This window comes from Brachyhypopomus gauderio, chromosome 10 (genome assembly GCF_052324685.1).
Source record: "Brachyhypopomus gauderio isolate BG-103 chromosome 10, BGAUD_0.2, whole genome shotgun sequence".
Lineage (NCBI taxonomy): Eukaryota > Metazoa > Chordata > Actinopteri > Gymnotiformes > Hypopomidae > Brachyhypopomus > Brachyhypopomus gauderio.
Genome location: NC_135220.1, coordinates 3,617,204 through 3,642,639, shown reverse-complemented (window position 1 = coordinate 3,642,639; position 25,436 = coordinate 3,617,204). Strand labels below are relative to the sequence as shown.

At 40.6% G+C, this 25,436-nt stretch overlaps 5 protein-coding genes across 7 annotated transcripts; 3 read left to right on the top strand and 2 right to left on the bottom strand.

Moving 5' to 3' along the window:
- Positions 1-442: 442 nt before the first annotated feature.
- LOC143526239 (uncharacterized) lies at positions 443-3,565 on the top strand. Of its 2 annotated transcripts, XM_077020883.1 has the most exons (5): positions 443-693; positions 971-1,062; positions 1,466-1,660; positions 2,358-2,437; positions 2,522-3,565. In XM_077020883.1, exons 1-5 carry the CDS (start codon positions 543-545, stop codon positions 3,480-3,482), a joined length of 1,479 nt encoding a protein of 492 aa, XP_076876998.1. In that variant the 5' UTR covers positions 443-542; the 3' UTR covers positions 3,483-3,565. The 2 variants fall into 2 exon arrangements, with proteins under 2 accessions (XP_076876998.1, XP_076877000.1); XM_077020885.1 differs by lacking the exon at positions 971-1,062 and having other exon boundaries at positions 444-693.
- A 124-nt stretch (positions 3,566-3,689) lies between these two features.
- On the bottom strand, positions 3,690-7,123 carry LOC143526126 (uncharacterized). Its single transcript, XM_077020782.1, has 3 exons — positions 6,543-7,123; positions 5,767-5,899; positions 3,690-4,804 (listed from the first exon to the last, which is right to left on the bottom strand). Exons 1-3 carry the CDS (start codon positions 7,121-7,123, stop codon positions 4,028-4,030), a joined length of 1,491 nt encoding a protein of 496 aa, XP_076876897.1. The 3' UTR covers positions 3,690-4,027.
- Positions 7,124-10,594: 3,471 nt separating this feature from the next.
- On the top strand, positions 10,595-18,702 carry mybl2a (v-myb avian myeloblastosis viral oncogene homolog-like 2a). The gene is made up of 8 exons (XM_077018808.1): positions 10,595-10,858; positions 12,072-12,165; positions 12,430-12,501; positions 12,634-12,726; positions 12,825-13,045; positions 13,456-13,606; positions 13,872-13,970; positions 15,840-18,702. The coding sequence occupies exons 2-8, from the start codon at positions 12,076-12,078 to the stop codon at positions 17,661-17,663; spliced, it is 2,550 nt and encodes an 849-aa protein (XP_076874923.1). The 5' UTR covers positions 10,595-10,858; positions 12,072-12,075; the 3' UTR covers positions 17,664-18,702.
- Positions 18,703-18,896: 194 nt separating this feature from the next.
- adtrp1 (androgen dependent TFPI regulating protein 1) lies at positions 18,897-21,622 on the top strand. Of its 2 annotated transcripts, none has more exons than XM_077018810.1 (6): positions 18,897-19,157; positions 19,330-19,476; positions 19,578-19,679; positions 19,870-19,985; positions 20,164-20,324; positions 20,523-21,622. In XM_077018810.1, exons 1-6 carry the CDS (start codon positions 18,909-18,911, stop codon positions 20,558-20,560), a joined length of 813 nt encoding a protein of 270 aa, XP_076874925.1. In that variant the 5' UTR covers positions 18,897-18,908; the 3' UTR covers positions 20,561-21,622. The 2 variants fall into 2 exon arrangements, with proteins under 2 accessions (XP_076874925.1, XP_076874926.1); XM_077018811.1 differs by having other exon boundaries at positions 18,923-19,157; positions 20,515-21,622.
- fbxw12 (F-box and WD repeat domain containing 12) lies at positions 21,054-25,436 on the bottom strand. Its single transcript, XM_077018809.1, has 11 exons — positions 25,261-25,436; positions 24,368-24,405; positions 24,109-24,278; positions 23,808-23,929; positions 23,479-23,685; positions 23,217-23,381; positions 22,843-23,053; positions 22,497-22,678; positions 22,295-22,425; positions 21,890-22,018; positions 21,054-21,718 (listed from the first exon to the last, which is right to left on the bottom strand). Exons 1-10 carry the CDS (start codon positions 25,357-25,359, stop codon positions 21,919-21,921), a joined length of 1,425 nt encoding a protein of 474 aa, XP_076874924.1. The 5' UTR covers positions 25,360-25,436; the 3' UTR covers positions 21,054-21,718; positions 21,890-21,918.

The following is a 25,436-nucleotide window of genomic DNA, read 5'->3' as shown; positions in this document are numbered from 1 at the left end:
TTTGCTGATTTAATATAAAATAGCCTATGCCAGTAATCCAGTAGTTTAATTAAAAATAAAATATCTTCAGGAGACAAGCTGTGTGTGTAAATGACAAAATTAATCCAAACTCCCTAAAAGAACAGGGAAAATGAGGCGTACTACTTCTATTTAAATACAAAATGTGGTGTACATTATCGTTTAAAACTTGTCAAATGTTAGAGATTTGGCTAAAACAATTGAGAATCAATGGGCATATTTAACAAATAAACTCTTTATACAATGGATTATTACAATATACAAGCCCCTGAGCCTACGGCATGCATTGGAACTGCTGGTCTAGAACTGCAGTTGGCTGTCGTTAGCTACATTCCGAGCCGCTAGGTGGCGCATGTCTAAAACTACAGCACGTCTAGAACTGCAGGTCTAAAACTGCAGGTCTAGAACTGCAGTTGGCTCTCCGGCTGTGCAATGGGCTCTGTGCACGTAACGCTTCCGCATTCGCATATACCGGCAGTATCATTTCCGGTTATCTCAGGCGCGACTGCAGAGACACATCAACAATGACATTTTACACGCGGTGTTTGCAAGACCTCCCTCGGATGACGGTCAATGATGTTCATCGGATCGTCAAAACACATGCCGTGGCTTCTTCGAGCAAGAAAGAGAAAGGTTTCAAGATGTACATATCTAGTTATATTGACAACTACGAAGGTGAGTGTTCTGTTAGCGCTAGCACACAGCTACACGTAGTGTTAACATTAGCATTATGTGTGTGTGTATTAGCTAGCTGGTCGTGTCTGAACACTAAACTTCCTAACAGATTAAACTCAAGATAAACACAAACCCGGCAGATTCCTTTGTTTAGCCTGGCCATGACTAGGTTAAACAGCGGTTTAAACTGCCGTTTAACCTGTCTCAGGACTGAGTTATCTCACTTGACTATTAAGCACATACTGTGAATAAGTCTGTTCTTTTATTTGCATTTTAGTGTCGAACAAAGATCAGGTGACAGGAGAGATATGTGTGAGGGCGACCTGTTTTAGGTCAATGAAGAAGTCGGAGAAGCCACACAGCTTGAGTGTAGGGTGACAGTGCTTTAGAAGCTAAATGCTATGAATGTTGTTTTTAGATTTATGTTTATGGGGATTAAAAACATTTGGTTGGTGAAAATGCATGAGTAATGTTTTGAGTAATGTTACCTGGCAATGTGAGTATGACTTAATGTCAGGAAAAGTGAATGTTAAAAGCAAAACCCCCAGAAACTATATTTGTTCAGATGTTTCCTGATTTACTTTATTGTACATACTATTGAAGCTAGTAAATTGTTGATGTCAAATGAGGGCCACATTAGGCAACACTGTAGACTATTAGTGACAGTGTATTCTAATTATATAGCCTTTCCTGGCTGATTTTATTATTTTTTTAATTAAATTGCACTTGATACTGTTTTTCATTGTATTTGCTACATTTTGTATTTTTGCAGATTTGTTTAGATGATTCGAGACCAGTTTCACTGCTTCATTGCTCCTGCTCATGTGTTGCTGGGACAACTTTGTGCAATCATGTGGTGGCATTGCTTTATCAAACTGCACATTATTCACAACTAAGAGTTCCTGCTGTTCCTCCTGTCCTGAGCTGCACAGAGAGTGAGCAGCAATGGCACAAGCCAAGAACTTTGGTAAGTAATAATATTCTAAACTTTGTACATTTGTGTAAAAATGTAGGGTGCTATGAAAAATGTCAATAAACACAGAATGCAGTCATATACTAATTATTTTAAATTACAAAGACATCATATGGGATATTAAGACTGCAAAATGTAATTGATTTTAAAAATAAAAAGCACATACGTCACTGCACTGCTGACAGTGATCCACCACCCATATAATATCTCCTCAGGGGTGGTCTGGGCCATAGATGAGTGGAGTTAAGACAATCAATCTATGCAGAGAAATTGAATGATCTTTTTTTCTTTCCTGAAAAGTATTGTGCAAACTAAAGTGGCCAATAATTATACCTACTCACCATAACGGAAGTCCTGTTTTGCATAAACAAACGTTAGTATGCATCATTACAGTAACATACAAATGAATATAAAATACCACAGTACAGGTTGAGTTATTCAACCATGCACATTAGCAGTATGAGTATAAATAAATAGTGATCTCTGTAGATATACCTCTGATCATTAGGATCCTCTGCTCTGTAAATGTTCCCTGCTCTAACACACCTACGTTAGCCCAAGAAGGACTGGCTTCTTAGGTGGTTAGCTGAATCTGGTGTGTTAGGAGCAGATAAAACACTAAAATGTTTAGATCATAGGCTTTCAGTACCAGGGTTGAGAAGCACTTACATTAGATATGTATCTTAAACAGGGTGTGAAGCCAGGGCCTGTGGATAAAATGGCAGTTCTCTCAGCAAGACCTAAGCAAAGAGCTGTTTTTGAGGGTGTACGGTAAGAATGAGATGGCAAATTAATAATATTTGTAAATCTAAATTGATAAGGAGTGAATTTAAAACTCTCGCTCTTTTTTCACAGGAGCACACTTTACAAAGCAGTGTGTGGAGATCTGCCAGACCTCTCTGTCCTCCGTGTGTCTGAGGTTTACAGAGATTTTCCTCCTCAAACTGCACCATTGATAACTACGATGGGCATCTCCCAAGACCATCCACTGGTTGAGAGTGCATTTGGAATGGTGCAAGCTGGTAGTCCTCTGTCTTACCAGCAGCCAGTGGCTAAAGATTACATTGCTCCCTGCCATGATGCACCTCTGCCTCCAGCTGTTCCTTTGGTTGTTTACAGACTGGCATCTTCAGACTGCATGTTTGTTTGCAGTGAAAAAGAACAGCTCCACCTCAAGTCTCTTACCATGACCTGGGAAATGGCACATAAAGTTGAGTGCGCAACCAGAAAGCAAAGTGAATGTGGAGAATGGCATCAGCTTAGAAAGCCACGTTTAACTTCCTCACGTTTCCGGGAAATTTGTTCCATTAGAGGACAAAGTTCAGGGGAGCATCTGGCTGACAGGATCCTGAAAGGATCTTATCAAACCTCTGCTATGAGAAGAGGAATTGCTATGGAGCCAGCTGCTCTTCAAGAATACAGCCAGACCAGACATGTCAACGTCTACCCTTGTGGATTTGTGGTTCACCCAGATGCACCTTGGATGGGCTCCTCTCCTGATGGTCTTGTGTATGACCCCACTGAAAACCCACAGTACGGCCTTGTTGAGGTAAAGTGCCCTAATGTCAAAAGTTATGTTGACTGCTCTTACCTAGAAGCAAAGCAGGGCACACTGCAGCTGAAGCGTCATCATAACTACTACTGGCAGATCCAGGGGCAGATGCTCATCACCGGAATGGACTGGTGTGACTTTGTTGTTTTTGCTGAGGAGGACATGTTGGTGCAGCGCATATTGAAAGATGCAGAGGTAATTAACACCATTAAACAAAAGGTGGACCATTTCTTTTTTTACATATACATGCCCAGATGTCTATAAATTCAGTTTGTATATATTGTTGTATTTGTTTAAAATGTTCTTATAACCCTGATAAGGATCTGTAGAATAGAAAAACATTTGAATGTCATTGGCACAGTTCTGATATTTAAAAAAAACAACTCAATAGACAAATCACAAGTACTTTGTTTCAAAATAAAAGTATTTATTTTCCTTCACTTTGTCATTGTTTTACATTTCCTCAAGCTTAAGTACAAACAAGTGAAAAATTTATATTAAATATTAAACATTAAAAGTGAAGCCCATTAGATGTGAAATAACTATTTACAAAAAGTAAGTGTACATGAAAAGTAAATACATGGATAACATGCATATGCACCCTTAAATATTTATCACAGGTTTCCAACATTGGTCCTGGAGTACTATTGCCCTGCTGTTTTTCCTTATTTAGTAAACCTACTTCAAATCATGAAAGCCTTAATTGCAGCAGGGAAACATCAGGGGAAATTCGGTAACATTTCTAAAATGATAACAAAAAGCCCTGTACATGAATGTAAAAAGTATCCTTGGGAAAGAGCAAATGTTATCTATTCTGTACTCATACAGCCCTTTCCACCATCCGAGGCCCATTTCTTGACAAGAGGACCATTCTGGTAGTTGGAGAGAAGACATGCCACAGTAAAAATTTGATTGATACTTCCTGTGATGGAGAGTGGTATTACAGTGTCAAATAGTTTGTTTTCTTTAATTCGTCTAATCATCCTCTCCACATGTACCCTTAGACGTGCAATATGCTGGGTCTCTCTCACATCATCTTCTAGCATCTGTGTTCTCTTGTGCAGGAAAGCAGGCCTGTGTACTTTACAAGGAACCAGGTCATCAACAAGGAATCCCTTGTCTACCATAATGGCCATGTCAGGTGTCAGTAGAGATGTGATGCCTGACTGCCTGAAGATTTCCTTGTCACTGATAGACCCCTGGTAAAGTGCTGATACAAATGTCACAGCTCCATGTGGTGCCATCCCCAACATACCTTTGAAAGTGCAGTGGGACTTGTATGTTGAAAATACTTCACTTTGCAGCAGTAAAGATGATGGAGTCTGGCAGCGATGCTCTGTGCAGTCAATCACTACCTGTGTGTCTGGGTACCTTGAGAACTCCTTGGGCAGGTGAGCCTTGATGACTTCGGGTGGCATCCAGATACACACGGATCCCAGCAGGGTGTAAAGGAAGTTGGCCCACGTAATGATGATCCGGCTCACAGTGGTGCGGTGAATAAAAAATCTGTGCCCAAGATCCCTCTGTTTTAGGCCAACCGACAAGTACATCAGAAAGAGGAACAGCTCATCAATTGGTGTTAGCTTCTGGATTGGGCAAAAACAAAGAAAACATACACAAATTATATTTTTAAAAGTTTAAAATAATATACACAGTCCGGTCACATTATGAACACCCCTTGTAACCATACTCTTTGTGGATGTTTTCAGTTAATTAGGTTATATAGAATCAGATCATATAGCACTTTGTAGTTATACAATAATCAGACTGTAATCTTTCTCTGTATACTTTATTAACCAGATTTTGCCCTGTTCTACAGTAAATAGCAGCTATTGTTTGGGTGAGCGTTGCCAGCACTGGTCGTGACCAGTCGTTGCCAGTCGTGACCCTGATGTGGTAGTGGTGTGGTAATGTGGCTTTGTCCACACACTTTCCACTTTGTGGGTCCACCTTGTAGGTGTAAAGTCAGAGACAATAACTGATCTGTCTGTGCACAGTTTCTAAGTCATCTAGATATTCATCAGTGTTCACAGAGCACTGCACACATACCTTTGGCTGTAAATTATTGGTAAGTGCAATCCTGATCCTGTAGACGCCCTGTCCTTTACATTTTAGTGTCTTCGCTGCTCCCAGCACACTTCAAGTTGCAAGGGGTGTTAAAGTAGTGAAAGCACTCATGTTCAGGGAATGCACAGGACCAGGTTTGGAGAAACACTGGGTTAGTGGACTTTTTTTAGCAAGCAGTGTTTAAAAATGTACATTGGATCAAGCTTTATCTGATCCAATCCTGAATAATAGCTGCTCTGTAGTGTTTAAATAGGGTCAATAAAGTATACAAAAAGGTACAGACTACAGTCTGATACTGTAGATCAGGGGTGCTCGATCCTGGTCCTGGAGATCTACCACCCTAAAGTTCACCTATATGATCAGTGCAACTGAGAACATCCACAAAGACTTGATTTACATGGAGGTGGTCATAATATTCTGACTGGCATGTATAGATGACACATTAAATATGAGAAAGAAAAATAAAAACAGCTGTACTTACAGTGGGTCTTGACAACGCTTCCTCAAGGGCACTCAAGTGGGAGCCTCCACTGGCCTGACCAACACGAAGCATTTTGGATGTTGATGGCTCAATAAGACTCCAGAAGGCCATTAGATGGTCATATGTGGCAAATCTAGTGTGTGGTAAAAAAAATATATATAACTAACACTGATTCCTAAGTCGGTCCTTGCACTCCACCAGACATGTGCATGTGTTTCCCTAATCCAGTTCTCAACACACCTCTACCATATTGTTCTTACGGATAAACATTGTAAGGGTGTGTTAAGAGCTGGGTGAGGGAGAAAAAACATGAACTGTCAACATGGATAGCAAGGGTGAAATACCTGATTTAAGAAAATGCAAGTATTTGTTAGTACCAAAATAATGACATGAAGTGAATTTTAGCCAGTCTTTTCAACATCCAAATAGTGCATTGAATACACCAGGGATATATTTTAGGACTGAAGCAACTGCTGCACGTTCGCCTGCTAAACTTAAAGTACATTAACTGCCTGTAAATAAAACGAATTTTGTATTCTATTTAGTGCACTACACAATGAGTGGGGAGCTATTTGGGTCATGATCTAATCAAACACAGCTACAAGTTAGCTAAATCAGTGTTTTATAATCCTAAGCCTGTACTTTAAGTTTTTTTTTCCCTGCTCCAAACACCTGGTGCAAAATGCAATCAATAATAATTCTATAATAATAATAACTCTTGAGATAAATGGCCATTTTAACGTAGGAAATTTGCTAATAGTAAATAATTAACTCACCTCGTATAAAAACGAATGTCGTCGTCTGATCCAACAAATCGTTGCAGACCAAAGCGTTGTTTGACAGAGAGATCCTCCAGTTTTGCCTTTAGTTGCTGCAGTTGTTCTTCAAGTTCCTTATTTTTCATAATGAGAAGATCTACGGCTCCGGGTTCTGGCGTCGCATCGTAATCATGATGTTGTAATGACACGTCCCGTAACTCCGCCGCCGAGCCGTCATCCAGAGAGCTCACGTTACATGGCCTTTCTCTTCTTTCCCAAACACTGAGTCGCGGGTTGGTTTGAGTATGCCGGTTCCACTCGAACACGCCCGGTACCGAGCCTTTCTTTAAACGTCTCCGGCTAGTGCCCACAACAAAATCACTCTCCGTAAAGTGAGTGCTGCACACTTTAGTGTGCTTCGTGACGGCAAAGTTTTCCCGGCGGATCTTGAGCCATTTCTTCCGAAGCGTCTCGTCCTCAGGAAAAGAATGAAAACTCACCACCGAGTTGTACCGAGATGAAACAGAGCAAAGTGGTACCGAACAATGCTCTGAAGCACCCCCCTCGCGTTTCTGAAAAACGCTCGCGCCGACATTCATTTTTATTTAGCGAAAAACTCCTCACAGACACAGTGGAATTACCCGGTAAACGCTAGACGGGAAGTAGGTCTGCCGGTATAACCCAAAGCGGAAATACGTAACCACCTCTAACGCACCGGGGTCGACATTTCCGGTCTAGACAGTTCTGTGTAAAATCATTTCCGTTTGGAGCGTTCGTACTTCTGCCATGGCACAAGTGACTAGCAAGTGTTTTTGCAGCGTACCGCTGTGCTCTAATTCCAAACAAAAACAGCCTTATTTGAGTTTCCACTCGTTCCCAGCTGACGAGGAACTCAGAAAGAAGTGGTTGATGGCCATTAGAAGGAGTGAGGGGCCGAATTTCCAGGTTATTAGGAACAGCACGCACGTGTGTAGCGCACATTTTGAGCCACAAGACATCTACGTTACGGCAAAGGGCAAAACGTGGCTGAAGAAAGGTGCTATACCGCGTCGTTTCAGCTGGACTCGGCCAGCGAGGCAGTCTGTGTACAGCAGAGTGATATCCCGCCTAGAGGCTTTCCGTGCACATCCTATGTACAAGTCTGTCTGGGCTTTGGGTCTAGAGCACACACACACACACACACTATGCTAGGATACCATAATCGGACACAATTTTGTATGCTGTAATACTAGAAATGGGAATAATCACCAACCTCTTGGAATGTTTTGTACAAATATGCGTGCCTTCAGGTCAGATTCGTTGTGTTAAGCTAGGTTTATACTTTCGCGAGTGACCGTAGCGCGCGCGTCTGCACACCTCGCGCGACCCTGCTCGAACCGCTTGTCCGAAACGATATGTGGTAGTATAAAGAAACACCCCTCAACAACAGGGGAAGAAACAATTACCTGACCAATTTTAATGTTGCTTTGTTTCAGGTTTGAAAAGTGCTGGAATTTAGATTAAAGTGCTTGAAAATGCTTGAAACAAATAAAAAACCGTGAGCTTTGACCTCTAGCTTGTGTGGTGTCTCACTTTTTAGGACCGGTAGCACCGAGCCATTACACGGATCTCCTTATCTACAACATTGGACACTGAACACACAAAATCACAAGACAATAATGCAGGCGCTTATAATAGTACAATAAAACACATGCTTTATTTAAAAATAAGATAAACAGTTTGATGAAGGCATAAATGATAGAATGTTGAGTGAGCACGGAGCTAAGATGCTAGCTAGTTAACTTGGCTAAACTAAACTACAGAACTGGATCCATTTACCTTCATAATCAAAAATACACTGCTCGAAAAAAACTTGTATCCTTTATCGAGTTTCGCTCGTTTGGTCCTCGATAGCTCCTCGACGGTTCTGGCAACATCGTCCTGCCTAAAGCGCGGAAGGTCAGCCAAAGATGCAGAGTAATAAAACGCATCCATACTCGTAGGGATGCTGCTAACCGGAAATAGGTTTACACATCACCTCACCCGGAACTTGACCCCTCCTCCTTGCGTGAAAAAGGCTTATTGGATGCATCTCCTAGAGTAGGCGTGTGTGTGGAGGGAGGTGTGTGTGCATGCGCCCTCTGTTGGAGAGGGGGTTTAATCTCTTATCGGCAGCTGGCAGCATGTCACACACATGTGACACCTGACATTGACATTAACACTCAGAGTACATGTTATGAACATGAGTGTCCTCATTTTCTAGTGAGTGTGCTATGAGCTCTTGATGAACTAAAACAAAAAAATATATAATAATGATAATAATAAAACACCTTGTGAGGGGATCCAGGTGTGTTTATTCAAGGAGTAAAGATAGACCTGTCCAGCAATCAACATCAAAGATGGTCTAGCACAATGGCAGCAGATGTGACAGAACCACTGGAAATCTAGAAACAATAAGTTGAAGTTAGGCAGGTTAATCGTTTATTTGTGGTATTTCATTTTACACCTGTGGTCCAACGTAGTGTATAGGCAAAGAATGTTCTTCAAAAAATTATGTTGTTAAGAGGATCTGTTTTATGCTATTTGTAAATTGTAAAAGGTTGTGACACACACATACAGAGAGAGAGAGAGAGAGACCTTTGTTAGTAATTGTATTACATAGACGCTTGATGTCAATGTATTTTTAAATACCCCTAAGAAATAAGATCTCACCCCATGTATAATGCAAGTCGATTGTTACAGTGACTCTGGACTAAAACTGGTCTGTTATCTCGGTAATACAGTGATACCTGGGGAAACTAAGGTGTTATTAACAGAGGTGTCAATTCCAGGTTCAGAAAGTAAAAGTCCTCACCAGGATTTTGCTCAAGCTTGTTAGATCTTCTAATTAGTGCAATCCAGGTAAAATTAGTGGAATCAACACAATCCAGGAAGCCTGAGCAAAAAAAAAATGGTGAGGACTTTTACTTTCTGAACCTGGAATTGACACCTCTGGTTATTAACATAAATGACAAACTGTATGCAACACATTGTAAATCTGAATGGAAGCTATTTATTTACTTACCATTACTGACACACGTCCTTTGTATTCAGATGATGTGAGGCTATTATAAATTGATGTTAAAAATGGGGGGGGGGGGGTATTATGTCAGCATTGTGAAGGTCTTGGAATGGAAATTTGTGTAAGAAAGTACTACAGCTTGGCAAATTTTGCTCGAGACGAGAAATATCCAGCTGTTGTTAGCTAAGCTAAGAGCTAATGTAGCTCCATGCTAGTCAAGCTAGCCGGCGTCGTACGTTACCTCTTCTGCTGTCTCCAAGTAAAGAAGACAAATAACGTAGGAGCAAGGACATATATGTACAAGGATTTAATCATAGCTAACTTTTCTAACTATATATGATATTATTTCTTTTTTTTTTCCTTGAAGGTATGAGCTTCAAATTATATGTTCTGTTAGTAACTTTGATGTGAATTTACAATCCAGTGTAACAAGTTGGACACATCTAGCTAACCTAACCAGCTAGCAAGTATGCGATAAACTGCTTACTTTCATTGTCGGACACTAACAGATATATTTATGGCGTACCTCTGTGGTATTTTATATTTCTCTTTTCCGCTACGACAAGCCAATGTTATAATAATAATAATAATAATTTTTATTTGTATAGTGCCTTTCATGCATACATGCAACTCAAAGTGCTTTACAGTATACATAAAAAGATACATTAAAAGGAAGCAAAGATAAGACATAAAGAAAATGTTAAAAGAAATTAAAGATTAAAATATTAAAATAACAAAATATAAAAAAGTAAAGTAAGATAATAAAATATTAAAGCAAAGATAAGAAGATAAAAATAAAATATTTTATATATTTTATAAAGATAAAAAGGAAACAAACACAATAAAATAATGAAATAAAGTGACAAATTATAAAATAATAGCCAACATAATGTAATAAAGTAAATAAGACTTCTTAAGAGAGTTTCTTAACTAAAAGCAGATCTAAACATTAACATTAAAGACGTGTGCTACTGAAATCGTTTTTTTAAAGAACTCACTATGCTATGTGAGAACGTCATCTTTGCGCAGTTTAAACGCAGCTTTGACGCGCATGAACCTCTTTTCCTCTGCGCGGGAACGCTTCACTGCGACCAGTACGACCTGGAAATACGTTACAGCTTGGACCAAGAAAGGCAAAAGGGCTTCACACCACAACACACTGAATGACCGCGTATGTGAGAAATAAATCGGGACAAGTGTGTGTGCGCGCCTAACTCGACATATTTGGAGGCTGTCGATGGTATAGTAAGTACTGGAAGACGGCTTGAAAACGTTTTTCGCTGCCAGTGTTCAGGTATGTGAATAAGGTTTCATTAGCTACTAGCTGGCTAACTCGGCTAATTTGTTAGCTGCTAGCTAACTGTGTGCTGTATTTAGCTAGTTTGGGCGTATGTAGATGTAGTAGACACTGTATAACGTTGTCTTTACGCGAGTAATACGGATAAAACAAGTTCTTGGCGAGTCTTGTCGCCGTTAACGTAGCTAGATGATTAGCCGACTGGTAAACGTGGTGGCTAACGGTGCGAAGTAGCTAAGCTAACTAAATTAGCCCATTTAGGAGTTTGTGGAGAGTATGAAGAAATTGCCGGAAGGTTTGAAATGAACCGCGGTTTGTTTCATTTTGGTGTAGTTGTCTCATTCAGTGGACCGTCGCAGGAGGTAAACCACACCTGTAACGGTAATGTTCGGTAAAAATGCGACAGTTATCAGACAAATGGCGCTACGCTCCGTTTTTTGTGACTCCGATAAACCAACGACGTTGAAACACGAACACGGTGAACGGTGTCGGTGAGAGCAGGAGAAACTGGTCCACTGCTACTTGTTGAGAAAAAATGTCAAACGTTTCGTATGGAAGTATTTTGCGTTTGTGTCAGACGGCCAGTGTGAAATGATGGACAACGCAGTTGTGCCAACGGTGTGTGAGAACACCTGTGACTAAAGGAGGAGACACCACACATTTAGTTAAGCACCTCAAGGACTCGCACCTAGAGTTGAATAAAGAGGTGGAAGTGAGAGTTTTGTCAAAATGTCAGAATAACCATTAGTGAGGACTGCTCCTCATGCTTGGTACTCAACGTTCACAAGCGGTTGACGTTAGCTTGCTTAGGCTCACCCAGCAGTAGTTCATAACCAGTGATGTAGTAGTAAATATTCATATGTTCATATGTACTACATAATCTGAGTTTACTCAGATTATGTATCTGCTCATAATCTTAATTGGCTTAATTTACAGTAAATTGTTGAGGGGGGGGGGGGGGGGGTAGCGAACGTAAATTGTTACCGGGGCGGTGTATAGATACAACAGTCAGTGCAGATGGACGATAGCCTGTCATCCACTACTATTTAATGTCATGCGATCAACGTAATGGGCACCCCTGTCTTATGATGTTGTAACAAAACAGTTTCTCTGTGGGATTGGTGAGGTTTTTTTTTTTTTAGCTATCTCTCTATCGTACATAATCTGCCAAGGACTGCTTCGTAATATTTCTTCTTTATTATATTTTCAGCCTGATGGAGGAAACTGAAAGCCTTTGTCCTGTAGCAGATGTCCTAGCAGAACCGAGTGATGAAAATGCCAGGACTAAATGGACACTTGAGGAAGTAAGTGATATTAGCAGTGGTTCAGGCCTGCTAATATCAGCAGAAAAACACAAACTGTCCTTTAGTTAAGGGAAGGTGCTGTAAATGAGATGGACACCTTCAGCTAAGATTGTTTACTATGGTAATTTGCTGAGTGAATCAAAATTGTGTGTAAAGCTTTCTACTACTAGGCAGTGATGACAGAATTGCATTTGTTTAATTGCCTATTTGTCCTTACCAATTACCAATTTGTCGGTTTTTTTTTCCTCCCCTACCCCCATTTAGGATAATAATCTCAAGTCCCTAGTTCAGCGCCTTGGCCCTCACAATTGGAATTCAATTGCTTTGCTCTTACCTGTAAGTTATAGGAGTTTTCCATGAAAGAAAACAATATTATTCAATAATTATTATTAATTATTGTATGCGGGAGTAGTATATAAAAGCTAAAAAAGTTTTTTTTTTTTTTTTTTTGTATTATAATCTCCATAGGGACGCACTGAGCAGGATTGTAGGTATCGGTTCACTACTGTATTGGACCCAGACCTTGTCAAGGGAAGTTGGACTAAGGAAGAAGATGAAAAAGTAAGCCTTGAAGTGTGCTTTGTAAACTGAAGACACACACACAAGCGTATGTTACATATAACATATATGTTTTCTAACAAATCTCTTAATTTCCAAAGCTAATTGAATTTGTGACAAAGTTTGGAGAGAAAAAGTGGACAAGGATTGCTAGACACCTAAAGGGTCGCAGAGGAAAGCAGTGCAGAGAGCGTTGGCACAACCACCTGGACCCGTCAGTAAATAAAAACTCCTGGACCACAGAAGAAGATGTTCTCATCTGTAAAGCTCATAATAAGTTAGGAAATCGTTGGGCTAAGATTTCGAAATTGCTCCCCGGAAGGTATATTTTATTTTGATTTATTATGACACATGGTCCAGTGAAAGGAGAACTGAAGAAATCATATGTGACTTAAAGTTTATTCATAAAGTTTAAAGTCATTCTTAAACTATTCTTTCAGCGTACTGTTTTTTAAATCATGCTTTGAGCATTGTATATCAACATTATTGCATTATTTGGTTTGTTTTTGTTTGTAAATTTGTAAGTTTTTATTCAATGCATCTGGGATTGCTTTCAAGTTTATTTTAGGTGGGACTGGTCAGACCAGCAGAAACCTGTATAGATCTTAATAATCATTTTACTACTAAACAGCAACTATATCCATGTTTTGCCATTAATTATTTAACTATATTAGTTCTGAACCGAACTTGGCCTGGTTTAGCAAGCTGGAATTTTTTTATTTCCCTTCACAGGACTGATAACTCTATCAAGAATCACTGGTATTCAACTTTAAAGCGCAAACTGGAGACTGGTGATTTGGTGCTGGATGATGGAGAATTGCCTTGTTTGGACCTGTTTGTACAAAAGGAAACAAACATGTCTTGTTGTGTAGAGAAAAACAAGGTATGGTGTTGTAATGTTTCTGATGTAATGTTGGCTTGGAGTGTTTTGTTGTTGATGAATAAGTGGCTTAATACTACCATGTAGGAACTGTTTTCAGGTGGACACTGCTTGTAATGTCAGTTTGACATCAGAATGACTTTCAGAATATGTAGACTTATTTCAATATGGAGGCACATGTTACTGACTTTGTAATGAATGCTTGAATGGGGACTTAAAATGTAAAAATGTTCATTCTAATTAATACAAAAAAATATCTGTGTCCTAGCGAAGAGCAGCTACAACACTACCTACTGAAATGAATTTGGAAGATTTTTGTTGTGATGTTGTTTTGGATTCAGACCCAGTAACAGATGTTCCTGAACAGGTAAGAATAGTGAGTCTGTTCTTGAATTGTAAAATCAGTATTGGTGACGACATGCTTTCTTTGTGTCCGCAGAGTGTGTATTTGTATGGTTTATACTTTCAGAAAGAGATTATTATTGATTATTATCAATGCTTTGATGCATTTAACTACATAGTTAACATTGATGTCTATGGAAACATTAGTGTGTTGAATTCCACCCCCTCAATAAACACCCTGAGGCAATCACTTCATTAGTGTTTAAGAAAGTCTTGATTTTAAATTCAGTTCATATTTACACATTACGTGCCTACAGGTATTTATTATACAAATTTTATATATATATATATATATACACACACACACACACACCACAATTTATTAGAATTATGGAGGAATGATAACCACATATTAAAGAGTGCAGTTTCTTCATTGTTCTAACTAGACAGTTAGACAGACGCATGGAGGCAGGAGGTGCTGGGCTGGTTGAGTGAAAGTAAAGATGTTGGAGCAGGGAGGAGAAAACTACAGGTAACGGAGATGGAGGAGAGCTTGGAGGGCTTGAAGAGAGTGGAGGAGACGGAGCACCACCCAGAAAGCACACCTGTCCACAAACTTGTGTGCTAATTCACTTTAATTAGATTCCCATTGAAAAAGAGTAGTAAAAACTTAAATAATAATAATAAAGTTTGTTGAAAAGGTAATTGATTGAATATTAAATTCATTGTAGAAATTAAGTTCAGATGTGACTAGCAATGGTGCTCAAGTAAAAGAAGGACACAATCACACCAGTCTCATTGAAAATGAAGGATTTAATGAATAAAGTGCACCAGCACAAAACCCGTCACGTAATCCAAATAAAGGATACAATAACCAGAAGTGAACTGGTACATACTAGTCAACACAACTAGTCCCCGAACATAAGGGGAGCCCTCACCTCTCATGGGGGCTCTTCAAGACCCGCTCACTTCTACCTAGGAGACCCATAAAGGTCCAGAAATACTGCTTTCCATCTCCGGGGAAAAACACCTGCACCTAAAATAAACGCACACACTAATTGTGAAACACACACATAACCTTGCTTAATAATACAATAATACTACATACACCTTGATACAGTGATACAGTTTAGGTTCACCAATTTAGTTTTTCCCTGTTCCACAATAAACTGCGGTGCTGTTCCATTCTGGCGCCAGTAAATGCTGCACCATTTTAAACTGAAAGACCCTAACACTAGACCCTAGCGTATAAAAACAGACGTTGGTCTTAGTTTGAAGACAAGTATTGTTTTGATACAATTATGCATTTATTTTAATTAGTTTAATTAATAATTATAATCCTCACTGTCAAATTATGGAGTGCTAGCTAGCTAGCTATCGCTATCAGTTTGCTAACTTAGCTAGGTTAAGTATGCTAACATTAACTGTGCTAATCACCTCAAGTTTGTTATTTGGTCCCTGGCATCAAGGTTTTGTACGTATATAACATCCGGGGGTGTTTTATTGTACATAATGCATTTCACATAATCAAATTAAACCTTTTTCAATAAGACTGAATAAATAACACTCACCGTGTACATATTTCACCAAGAGATAAATGGCGCTGATTTTCTCCAGCCGAGGTGAAATCCGTGGGCGGAGTTTAACGACATCTTTGCGGGAGTTATTTAGTTGGATTAACACCGATTTGATCAACTCGGTCAGATAACTCCAACACTGAACATCATAAATCTAACAGTGTTAAAATTACTCTTTGGGAGTGAAAATCAACTCGGAAATGTTTAACCCTCAAAATTTAACACTCCAGTTTTTGCTGTGTAATAAGAGAATGGGGTTCTTCACATCTGTCTGTATATGTGAATCAATTGTTTGTTTTTGTAACATTTTTTTGCAGTTAACCGCAGCCAGAAATGCCAGGGTTCCGAGGAGAAAACAGAAACTCGGAACAAGCAAGCGGATGAAAGCAGACTTTAATAAAGACACAAAACGTATGCAGTCTCAGCAGAAGACCTTCACAGAGGCGGTGCTCCACATGGTGGCAGAAGACATGCTGCCACTCAGTGTTGTTGAGGGGTCTGGGTTCCGTCACTTCCTGGCTAGTATTGGTCCCCATTACCCCAGACTTTCCCATCGCACAATGGCACTGAAGCTTTATGATGAGGTGGAGAAGATTGTTAAACCACATCTGATTAAACAGCTCAGGGAGTGTGTCACTGTTGGTGGAGACGGTGCCAGTGTTCACGTCACTGCAGATATTTGGTGCAGTGAGTATTCTGAACATGTTCTCGCTGTTCAGCTGCATTTCTTTGCGGATGATTGGACCATTCATAGACCGATGGTCGCTTTTCGTACTTTAGATCGAAATAACTTTAATATCTTGATGAGGAGGGAGCTGGACGCTGTGCTCCTTAGCTACGGCCTGTTTCATCACAATATTGGCTACGTCCTGGCTTATGAGGCCAAGAACACCATTGCCACACACGATCTTTTCTGCAACTACAAGATTATGCACAGTGCGCAGAAGAACGACCCCGACGAAGATGAGTTGTTGGACTTCCTTGATGATCAAGACTCTACGGTGAACTTATCCGATATTCTGTTCGGCAAAAACATGGACTGCATTAGCAGCCTGCTGAACTTGGTTATCAAGGAAGCACTGAAGTCCTCCAGATCTGCGGAGTACGTGCTCTCTCAGGTGCAGGATATTGTGGCCTTCTTCCGCCGCAGTACCTACTGGAATGACGTACTTGTGAAGGAATGCAAACTCACCCTTGCGAGTCCATACAACTACAACAGCTACTCTTGGAACTCCACTTTTGCTATCATTCGCAAACTAGTACAGGAGTTTTCCTGGGGCTCAGTGATCGCCGTTTTGACACAAGCCCGCAAAGAGGTAAATGAGAATACTATTTCTCCACCAGTGATCCATGTCAAGCGTGAACAAGTGGTGGATATTATAGGCCTGTTGGAGCCCTTTGAAGAAGCCATCCAAGTACTTCAAGATGATGGCGTCACATTCTCCCTCGTCATTCCAACTCTTATTGGTCTGGATAAAACCCTCAAGGTCAAATCCACAAATTATAGCTATTTCTGCAAAGCTCTCCGCTCTGGCCTGCAAGACTACTTCCAAACTCTCATTATGCAAAAAGATGTCATACTAGCCACGGTCCTGGACCCGCGCATTAAGCTTCAGCCTTTTGATGATGGTGAAGAAGTAACTGAAGGTGCCATGCTTGTTCCACCTACAAAGTACTGGGCTTGTTCGATACTAGAATCCACACTGAGTGAAACCAACACATGGATTCCAGTTGAGGAAAGCAGTGTGGATCTTGATGACAGTGGCCACACGAGCAGACCTGTCACACGAGCTGCCCGTTTGAGCAACATCAAGAGCAAGAAGATCTTTAGATTCATGCAGCCTGCCCCGAAGGCAACCACTGTCTCAGAGCTGGACCTCTATATATCAGAACCTTTGCTGGACGGAGATGCTTCCGTCCAGGTATTTTGGAGAGAGGCCACTCGCTTCCCACAGTTACGAAGTGTCAGCCGCAAACTATTGGCTGTCCCGGCCTCTTCAGGAGGATTCAAACGTCTCTATCCTCTGGCAGCATGTATAGTTCGAGCCCGAAGAAATAGACTGCCAGAGCATGCCACGGAGAGACTTTTACTCTACAGAGAGTATCGGAGCCGAAGGGGTGAGAACAACAATGCAGTATAGACTCGATATCCATAATCTTCTTTTAATCCGTAATTTTCTTTCTTTTTTTTTTACCGTATATTGTATGCAAACACTACAGATTGAATACACCCCCCTATTAAAGGTAATAGAATGTCAACATTTGTTTGTCAAAGGTGCTGCCTTTGTTTTGCAACACAGCTTTTAATGCATAACTTACTACTGTGTGTGTATTGAACATGCTATTAAATGCAGTGAAAATGTTATGAAGTGCAATGCCACACAATTGCTTATATGTGTTGAAATAACATTTATATCAGCAAACTATAATATTGCCTTATAATTAGCTTTTTTCTCGAGGTCAGAATATACCTCTTGGATCACAATATATACGACACAGATCTCTTAAATTCATACTGAAGGTGTTCTTGAACCATTTTCCAGATTACTGGCCATTGAATGCTTAAATGCATCTTGGAATGGTATGCTGCTGGTGTTTGACCTACCACTCCTTAAAGTGTACTTACTATGCTAAAATGTGCCTTTGCATTGATGCAGCTGGAAAGACATTTGCTTTCTATTAAATAGAACCGAGTTACATAAAAAACTGATGGTGTAAGTTCTCTGTCTGGGTGTGTGTGTGGGTGTGTGTCTTGCCTGCTTGGAAGAATTGCATTTGAATGAAACCTAGTACGTTATGTGTAAATAACGGATTAGTCAGTACACATAGGCTGAAGCTGTTAGTCTTATGATGACAGTCTGCACCTTCAACCACGTTATTCCATTTCCATCTGTAACCCTGAGAGACCTCAGAATAAGTTCAGTTGTGTCAGATCAATGCAGTTTTCAGTTCAACAGAGATCAGGTCCTTGACTGCTGTGGAAAGGGACGGTGTGTCAATGCTGAGACTGATTGACAAGTGAGCACACCTCTGTATAGGCTCAATGTGATGTGTAACTTAAAAGAAAGCTTACAAGATCAAGCCTCCAAATTTGTAATTAACTGAATAACTAGCAAACGGTTAATAGATTTAATGTAAATGTAACACAAAAATATAGCTCTAAATACTTCCTTAAAATATCTGCCGTCCAAGTTACCCATAGAATAATGATGTTTAAATACATCACTAAAAATTTTTTGCATAAATGTTTTTCACCTTTAAAAAAATAGCAGTTTTAGGCACAGGAGATTTGAAATGAATATTGATTCAGGGCAATATCCTGGAGGTCTCCGGGGTCGAAGTTTTAGTGGACAGAAATGTAATGACAGGCTCCTGTAGGGGGCGCCATGTATATTCCGCTTGCAACGATTTGGTTACAGTTCAAAAGAAGGAGGTCACAGTTTCGTTTAGAATTAAAAATGGCCGGTACTGTCAGATCGGTAATTAATCCCAAGTTGTGCATGCTTATACACGTTACAGTTTTTGCCTGGTATGTATTCGTTCTTCACACTAATTGCTCGTTAGAAATTTCAGAGAGACACCCTGGGTTTCGGACATACGGAGGTCGCTGGAAGTATTTAACTTTTATCAACCTGGTAAGTGATTCTGAGCCGGCCAAACGTGCTTACCGAGTCGTGAGATAGCTGATGTTTTATTCCCATATTCTTCACTGTAAAGGTCTTGAACGGTAAACTAAGTTAGATTAACTGCGTGTAGGAGGTCAACTACAGTTGCAGTAGTGAACCTAACTGCCTTCCCCGTGTGCAGGTGTTGCAGACGGTCTTCTTTGGGCTCTGTGCTGTAACTGATGTGGTACACCTGCTCCCGAGCACAAGGGCGCCGCGGGGGATCCCGCAGGTGCTTGTAACGGCGAGAGATGCATGTTTCACCGTTCTGGCTGTTCCCGTTGGCACCGTGAGTCTGTTCCCCGTTTAAAAAGACGCCTAGCTCGCCAGCATGAAGCTCGGGGTGTAGACGAGCGTCCATTTGAACTAACCGCACCTTTTTCGTTTCAGTTTGTGTGCGGCTCCTTCTGGTCCCTCTACGCCTACAATCGTGAGTTGGTCTATCCGAAGTATATAGACGAAATAATTCCTCTTTGGCTTAATCACGCCTTGGTAAGTTTTATTCCCATTTTGGCCCGAAGGATCTAAATGTCCCAAAACACTTAAATATGTAACGTTTTAGTGTGCTTATCCGTTTGTGGTTAATAAAAGCTATTTTATTAAACGTTGCCCCAGTATTAGTCTTGCTGTTTTGCAGTGGACTGTTGTTTACTGTTGTCATGTGTTTCTCTTCCCCTCACAGCACAGTGTAGTCTTTCCTTTACTTCTGCTGCAGATGTTTCTGCAACATCACCAATACCCCAGCCGTCCCAAAGGCATCCTCAGCCTGGCTCTGTTTGCATCACTGTACTTGGCGTGGTAACGACTTCTTGATGCTTTTTATGACGAATGCTAAATTACTCTTTTGAATCTAACATTTTGTAATGGTTCCTAGCTAGAATGTTCAAGAAGTCTGAATAAAGATAGTTAATTTAACTATAAATGGCAACAGTCTAATATAGTGATTTGTATTCTCTTTTATATATAAATTCTTTAGGGTCTTATGGGTTCGCCACATTTCGGGGATCTGGGTGTACCCCATTCTGGCCCACCTCAGTCTGGTAGGCTTGATTGTGTTCCTGGCCATTGCTTCTGTCAGCATGGTCCCCATTTACCTGCTGGGAGAGAAGCTCAGTCTGGTAATCTGGAGCAAGGCAGGTGAGAGGCCAGTCCAGCAAGACCCACCATCTTAGACATACCTCCAGCATCTCCTAATCTAGGATAGGTGGTCTCGGTTTTCCTTGCAGTCCTTTGGTTGCAGATAGTGTACACTACATTGGGAGTTGCTGTTTTTAAAATAGTAATTTCACCTGTAAGGTTTCTAGGGTGACATTCTGCTTTCTCAAAGGGGATCAGAAGATGAAGAAATAAGGGACTACAGGAATCCAGATTGACCATCTACATTGTAAAACCAGCTGGACTGGATTATTTCTTTTGGGCTGAGAATGATCGAGCAGTATCAGCTCACCCTGGAATGGGCCTTGTCTTTATGGCAGAATTCACAGATTGCTGAAATCTCAATTAATACAGATTAATTATTTGGACCAAATGGTATGGTGATTCTGTGTTCATAGCAGAAATAATCTGCACTTAATGATGTAATACATTATACTGTTTTCTGTTTAAGATTTTGAAATTCCATTTAATATCTTCTTCCAAGATACTGCACTTTAACAAATCAAGGGCCAGTTGTTTGTGTGCAACATTTGAACACATTCCTATTTATTCATATTTGAATATTAGAAATATGATGAATATGAGTCATTTGATGGATTGTGAAATGTTTAAAATATACGTTTATTAAAATATAATGGTTAATACTATTAATAAGTATTGAATACTTATTGTTCTGCCTGTGTCTTATCATTATCAATACCAGAATGCAGGTTTCTTTTACCACAGTGTATACGATTTATTTATTATTACAGTTTTCCATGCTTGAATGTAATAATTGTTAGTAGCTCTGGTGTGGGTCTTGTGTACATGTGATGTCAGTGCTATCGTTATACAGAAACATACACTATTTGATATCACAGAGGTTAATGTTTCTTTAAGTAGTATTCAATTCTCACATCATAAACATCACTCAAATAAAATGATGTTTCCTTGAATTAATTACATTAAAGCACATGTATATGGTCATGTGTGATGTTGAGTCATCCCAACACTGACTTCACACATGTAGAATGGATTTTAGCATTGCTTTTTTCGGGTATCTCCATTTTCTCTTCTATTACTGTTCCCTCATTTGCTTTAATGAGACCACTGCATGATAAAATCATACATATCAGATTTCATGTATGTTTTGATGCAGCATATTTCTCAGACCTCTTGGGTTTTTTTTTTTTTGGGAAGGTTGTTGGCTTGGACTGGGTCCCTGGACCTGGATTCTCTGTATATTATTTCTGTAAACCTGCTCAGTGACGTGTTCTAAATGTGTTGTACAAAGAGAAATTCATTTGAGGAAGAAAAAATGACATGGGGTGGATTTCTCCTCTTGCATGAACAGTACAAATTGCCTCTGTATCCTGTCCCATCTCTTCAGCTAATCCCTGTTGGAAATCAAATCATTCAGACTGCTATTTAGCAACTGCATTTTAATCATTTTATTAAAGTTTTCCTAAGCTTTCAACTCCAGAATGGTGTAAAACTTCATATAAACATTTTTCGGGCCTTAATCTGTGTAATAGATTGTGTTAATGCGTTAACAGCACTCCACTTACCTGAATCGTCTTTTCAAATCAAAAGTAGATTAAGAATTAAAAATGTATGCCTTCAAAACATCCTTCCCCTCCACAGACTCCACAGAGGCAACAATACTGGCATAATCACATGCCACCCCTGTGAATCCTCTGTGGAAATAAACTACTTGTATTAAAACTGTATTGATATACATTTGTCACGTGGGAAACCTAAAGCTTCCAACACATTTACGCATTACTAAAAAATGACACGTTGCATACAGCAAACATCTGCCTTTCCAATTATCACACAGTACGTCAAACTTTGGGTCGATATTGTGCTGAAACGTAGACCAATGGGTTTGAAATGCAATGTCTGGTCTTCCAGAGTGCTGAATGAAAAGTCTTGCAAATATGATGGTCCCCCTTGTGTGATACATAACTTACCTGGATGCTGTGTGGGATCCTCCCAGAAGCTGGTACTGGCTCTCGAGGGTCAGTCTTTTATCTGGGTCCTTCTTCCAAGTCAACACTCTTAAAGACAGGTCACGTGACGCTGTGACAACGCGGAAACTGTCCTGTAAAATCAGGACAGTATAACTGGATTTGTCTGGTGTCCCTGGAAAAGGTGAACAAGAGGAGAGCCTACCACACAAATGGAGACGATTGGTTGTATGTGGTCCTTAAAGCTTGCGATGAGGGCCCCTTTAAGAGTGTAGATGTTCAGGTCAGTACCATCTGTAATCAGAATGGTGCTACTGCCTTTAGCCTGAAGAATGATGTCCGAACGCCTCTGCTTTAGCTCTAGTGGAAACGACTCAACTTGCTGAGCTGAAACCACAAAACAGATAAATGAGTATATGGCTCACAAACGAACTCACAAATAACGTCAGCACAAATGCAACTGACTGAAAACCACATGAAGACGACTGCAGGGTGAAGTCCTCGAACCCTAGACTTCAGTCACACTGCTGCGTTTAGGTTAGCTGTCCTACCCTCAGCCTCCATTTTGTACTTGGACTTCTTCACGCCTACATCGAAGACCGAGAGTGTCAAGTGGTGGAGCGGGTCCCTGTCGTGGATCACGGCCACGCGTGCCGGCTGAGCAGGGAGGAAGACGGCGGCGACGCAGCCACTGACGGGGAGCCCCACACACACCGTGTCCTCCACGGGGACAGGGCAGCACAGACTGGCACTCCAGAACACCTGAGCGCAGAAAAGCAGTGCAAAAGAGGTTGGCTCTTCACCTGCTTCTGTATTACGATTTTCCCCTTTTATTTTTCAAGCAGTACAGAGAACAGTTTCAACACACTCTTGGAGGAAAATATGCAGAGTGTCTGAAACCGCATGCCTGAAGCGCAAAACCTACCTTTGGGCTCAAATCAGAGTTCTCCTTTGAAGCAGCAAGTACCCATTTCTCATCAGGGGATGGGAGGATAATATTTACTCTAAATGAGTCGCACACCACGTGCCTTGATATTTCCAACAGTAAGGGGGAGCTCAAGACAAGCAATGAACCTCCAGCAGCTCCAACCTAAAATAAACGAAGCATGCATAGTGTACAAGCTTCAAGCTTGTGTTCCGTATAAAGCATGTATCAATACTAAATGTTGTATCTGTAAGATATTTGCCATGAGGAAAGAGTTCCCATCCTTGCAGAACGTCAGCAATGTGCAGTGAGAGGAGGAAGAGGAGAAAGAAGCAAGCTCCGCCCCCGACTGGCCCTGCCATGATTTGATGGTTCCCTTGACGTCAGAAGTGACTACAACACATTGCTTTGGGTCTGTGGTCATGGCGCTCACTGGGTTTCCGGCTGAACTAGACCACAGACAGTCACCCTGTCAGAATAAAAAAAACACACGAAACATTGAAACGCGACACATGTAACACACGTAATACATGCTGTCTCAAACTATAGTCCTCGAGTTGACCTTAAAGTTTGAACAACAACAAAAATCACCTTGTGAATGTCCCACGCTTTGACTGTGCCATCAGTAGATGCACTACAGACAACCGGAGAACAAGTCCACATGTCCAGGACACTGGAGTTTCCCACCAGGTAAGAAAAACCAACAACCTTTCCTTAAAGATTACACAGGAAACCATAGTATTAGACATTTAGTGTTGCACACACTGAGTGTGTAATTTCTATTATAGATGTAACATTTACATAATCAACATGCATGTAAAGATAAATGCCACCGTGTTTCTGGGATGATGTGATGTAGGGAGCAGTGGTATGTCTGCGTGGACGTGGATACCTTTGTGACCTCTCAGGCTCTTGCAGGTGTAGTTCCCTCCTGGTCTGCCTGACGCCATATGGAGCTCCAGCTTGGAGCGATGCAGGTAATACCTTTTCCAGGTGTACTTCTCGGAGGCAGAGAGGAGCTGCCCTAGGTTGCAGAAACCCCAACGCTGCAAGCACATTGCTCTAGGCAGGGTGGATTTTTAAAAAAAAGCTTACTTTTGTTCATAGGTAACTGACTGCAGACAGAAGTACTGCTTTGTCATGTAACTTACCTCCAAAGCCATGGGCTTTCACCGGCTTCATGCCATTCCTGAGCAAACAGTAAAGATAAGAGAAAAAGTTAATTTCTCTTAAGAAATTCTCAAAAGTTAATAAAAAAAACAGTCATATTTGGTGCACAACTAAACAATATGTGTGCAAAACATTTGCTCAATGACACTGGAGAGATTTAACTGTTATTTTAGGCGTACAACATGAGAAACAGGACTGTTACATTATCATTCTGAGAATCTGCTGAGAAAGGGCCAGTTTTTAGAGTACGATCACCCTGTCCATTACCCCCGTGGGTCCAGAGACCAGACATTTTCTTAGGTTTTATCCCCCACACTCACTCAGGGAAGTCTACATTTTGATCAACTGTCTGATGTGATGTGTCTGGAGATAAAGAGAATTACCAAACGTTTGGACACAGGTGAGTCAACTCGAGGAACACTCAGTATGTGCAGCGCGTTACTTCTGGGACCGAGAGGCACTGGTTACACACACTGGAATCTTAATTCCGCCATATTTCTCTTCTACCACACCACATTTAAAGTTTTTATAGTTATTCAATTAGTTGACTTACTACGTTAGAGCAGGGGAAACCAAAAGTCTTTAGTTTTAAAACTAAACTAACCTACAAGTCACCTCGCTTTGATATCAGTGGGCGTGACAACGAGGAGATGGGCGGAAACATATCGCTGCCGTCTACTTTCGTTTTTCTTTCTTTTATTCTTTTTGTGTCACTCTGTGCTTTTCTGTGCTCAAATGTACAATAAACAATGGGATTACCCGTATATATCCTATATTCTTGACAGGAGACCGAGTTTACTGTAGCGACTAGGTTGCAATTACAGCGGCTTCGTGAATCGAGCAAGATACACTTCCGTAACGTAACGTTGCTCACCTTACAAACACACGCAGCACTGATTAAATCATCTTCATTTAGAAAAGAAAATATGCTTATCCAACAGTCCAGCGGCAAACTGTGTTGATCGTGTTCCATGTCGTGGTCTGAAAAGAAGTACACAGCAGTATGCACCTGACGACTGCTTACACCATGTTTAGTGTAACTACGGCATA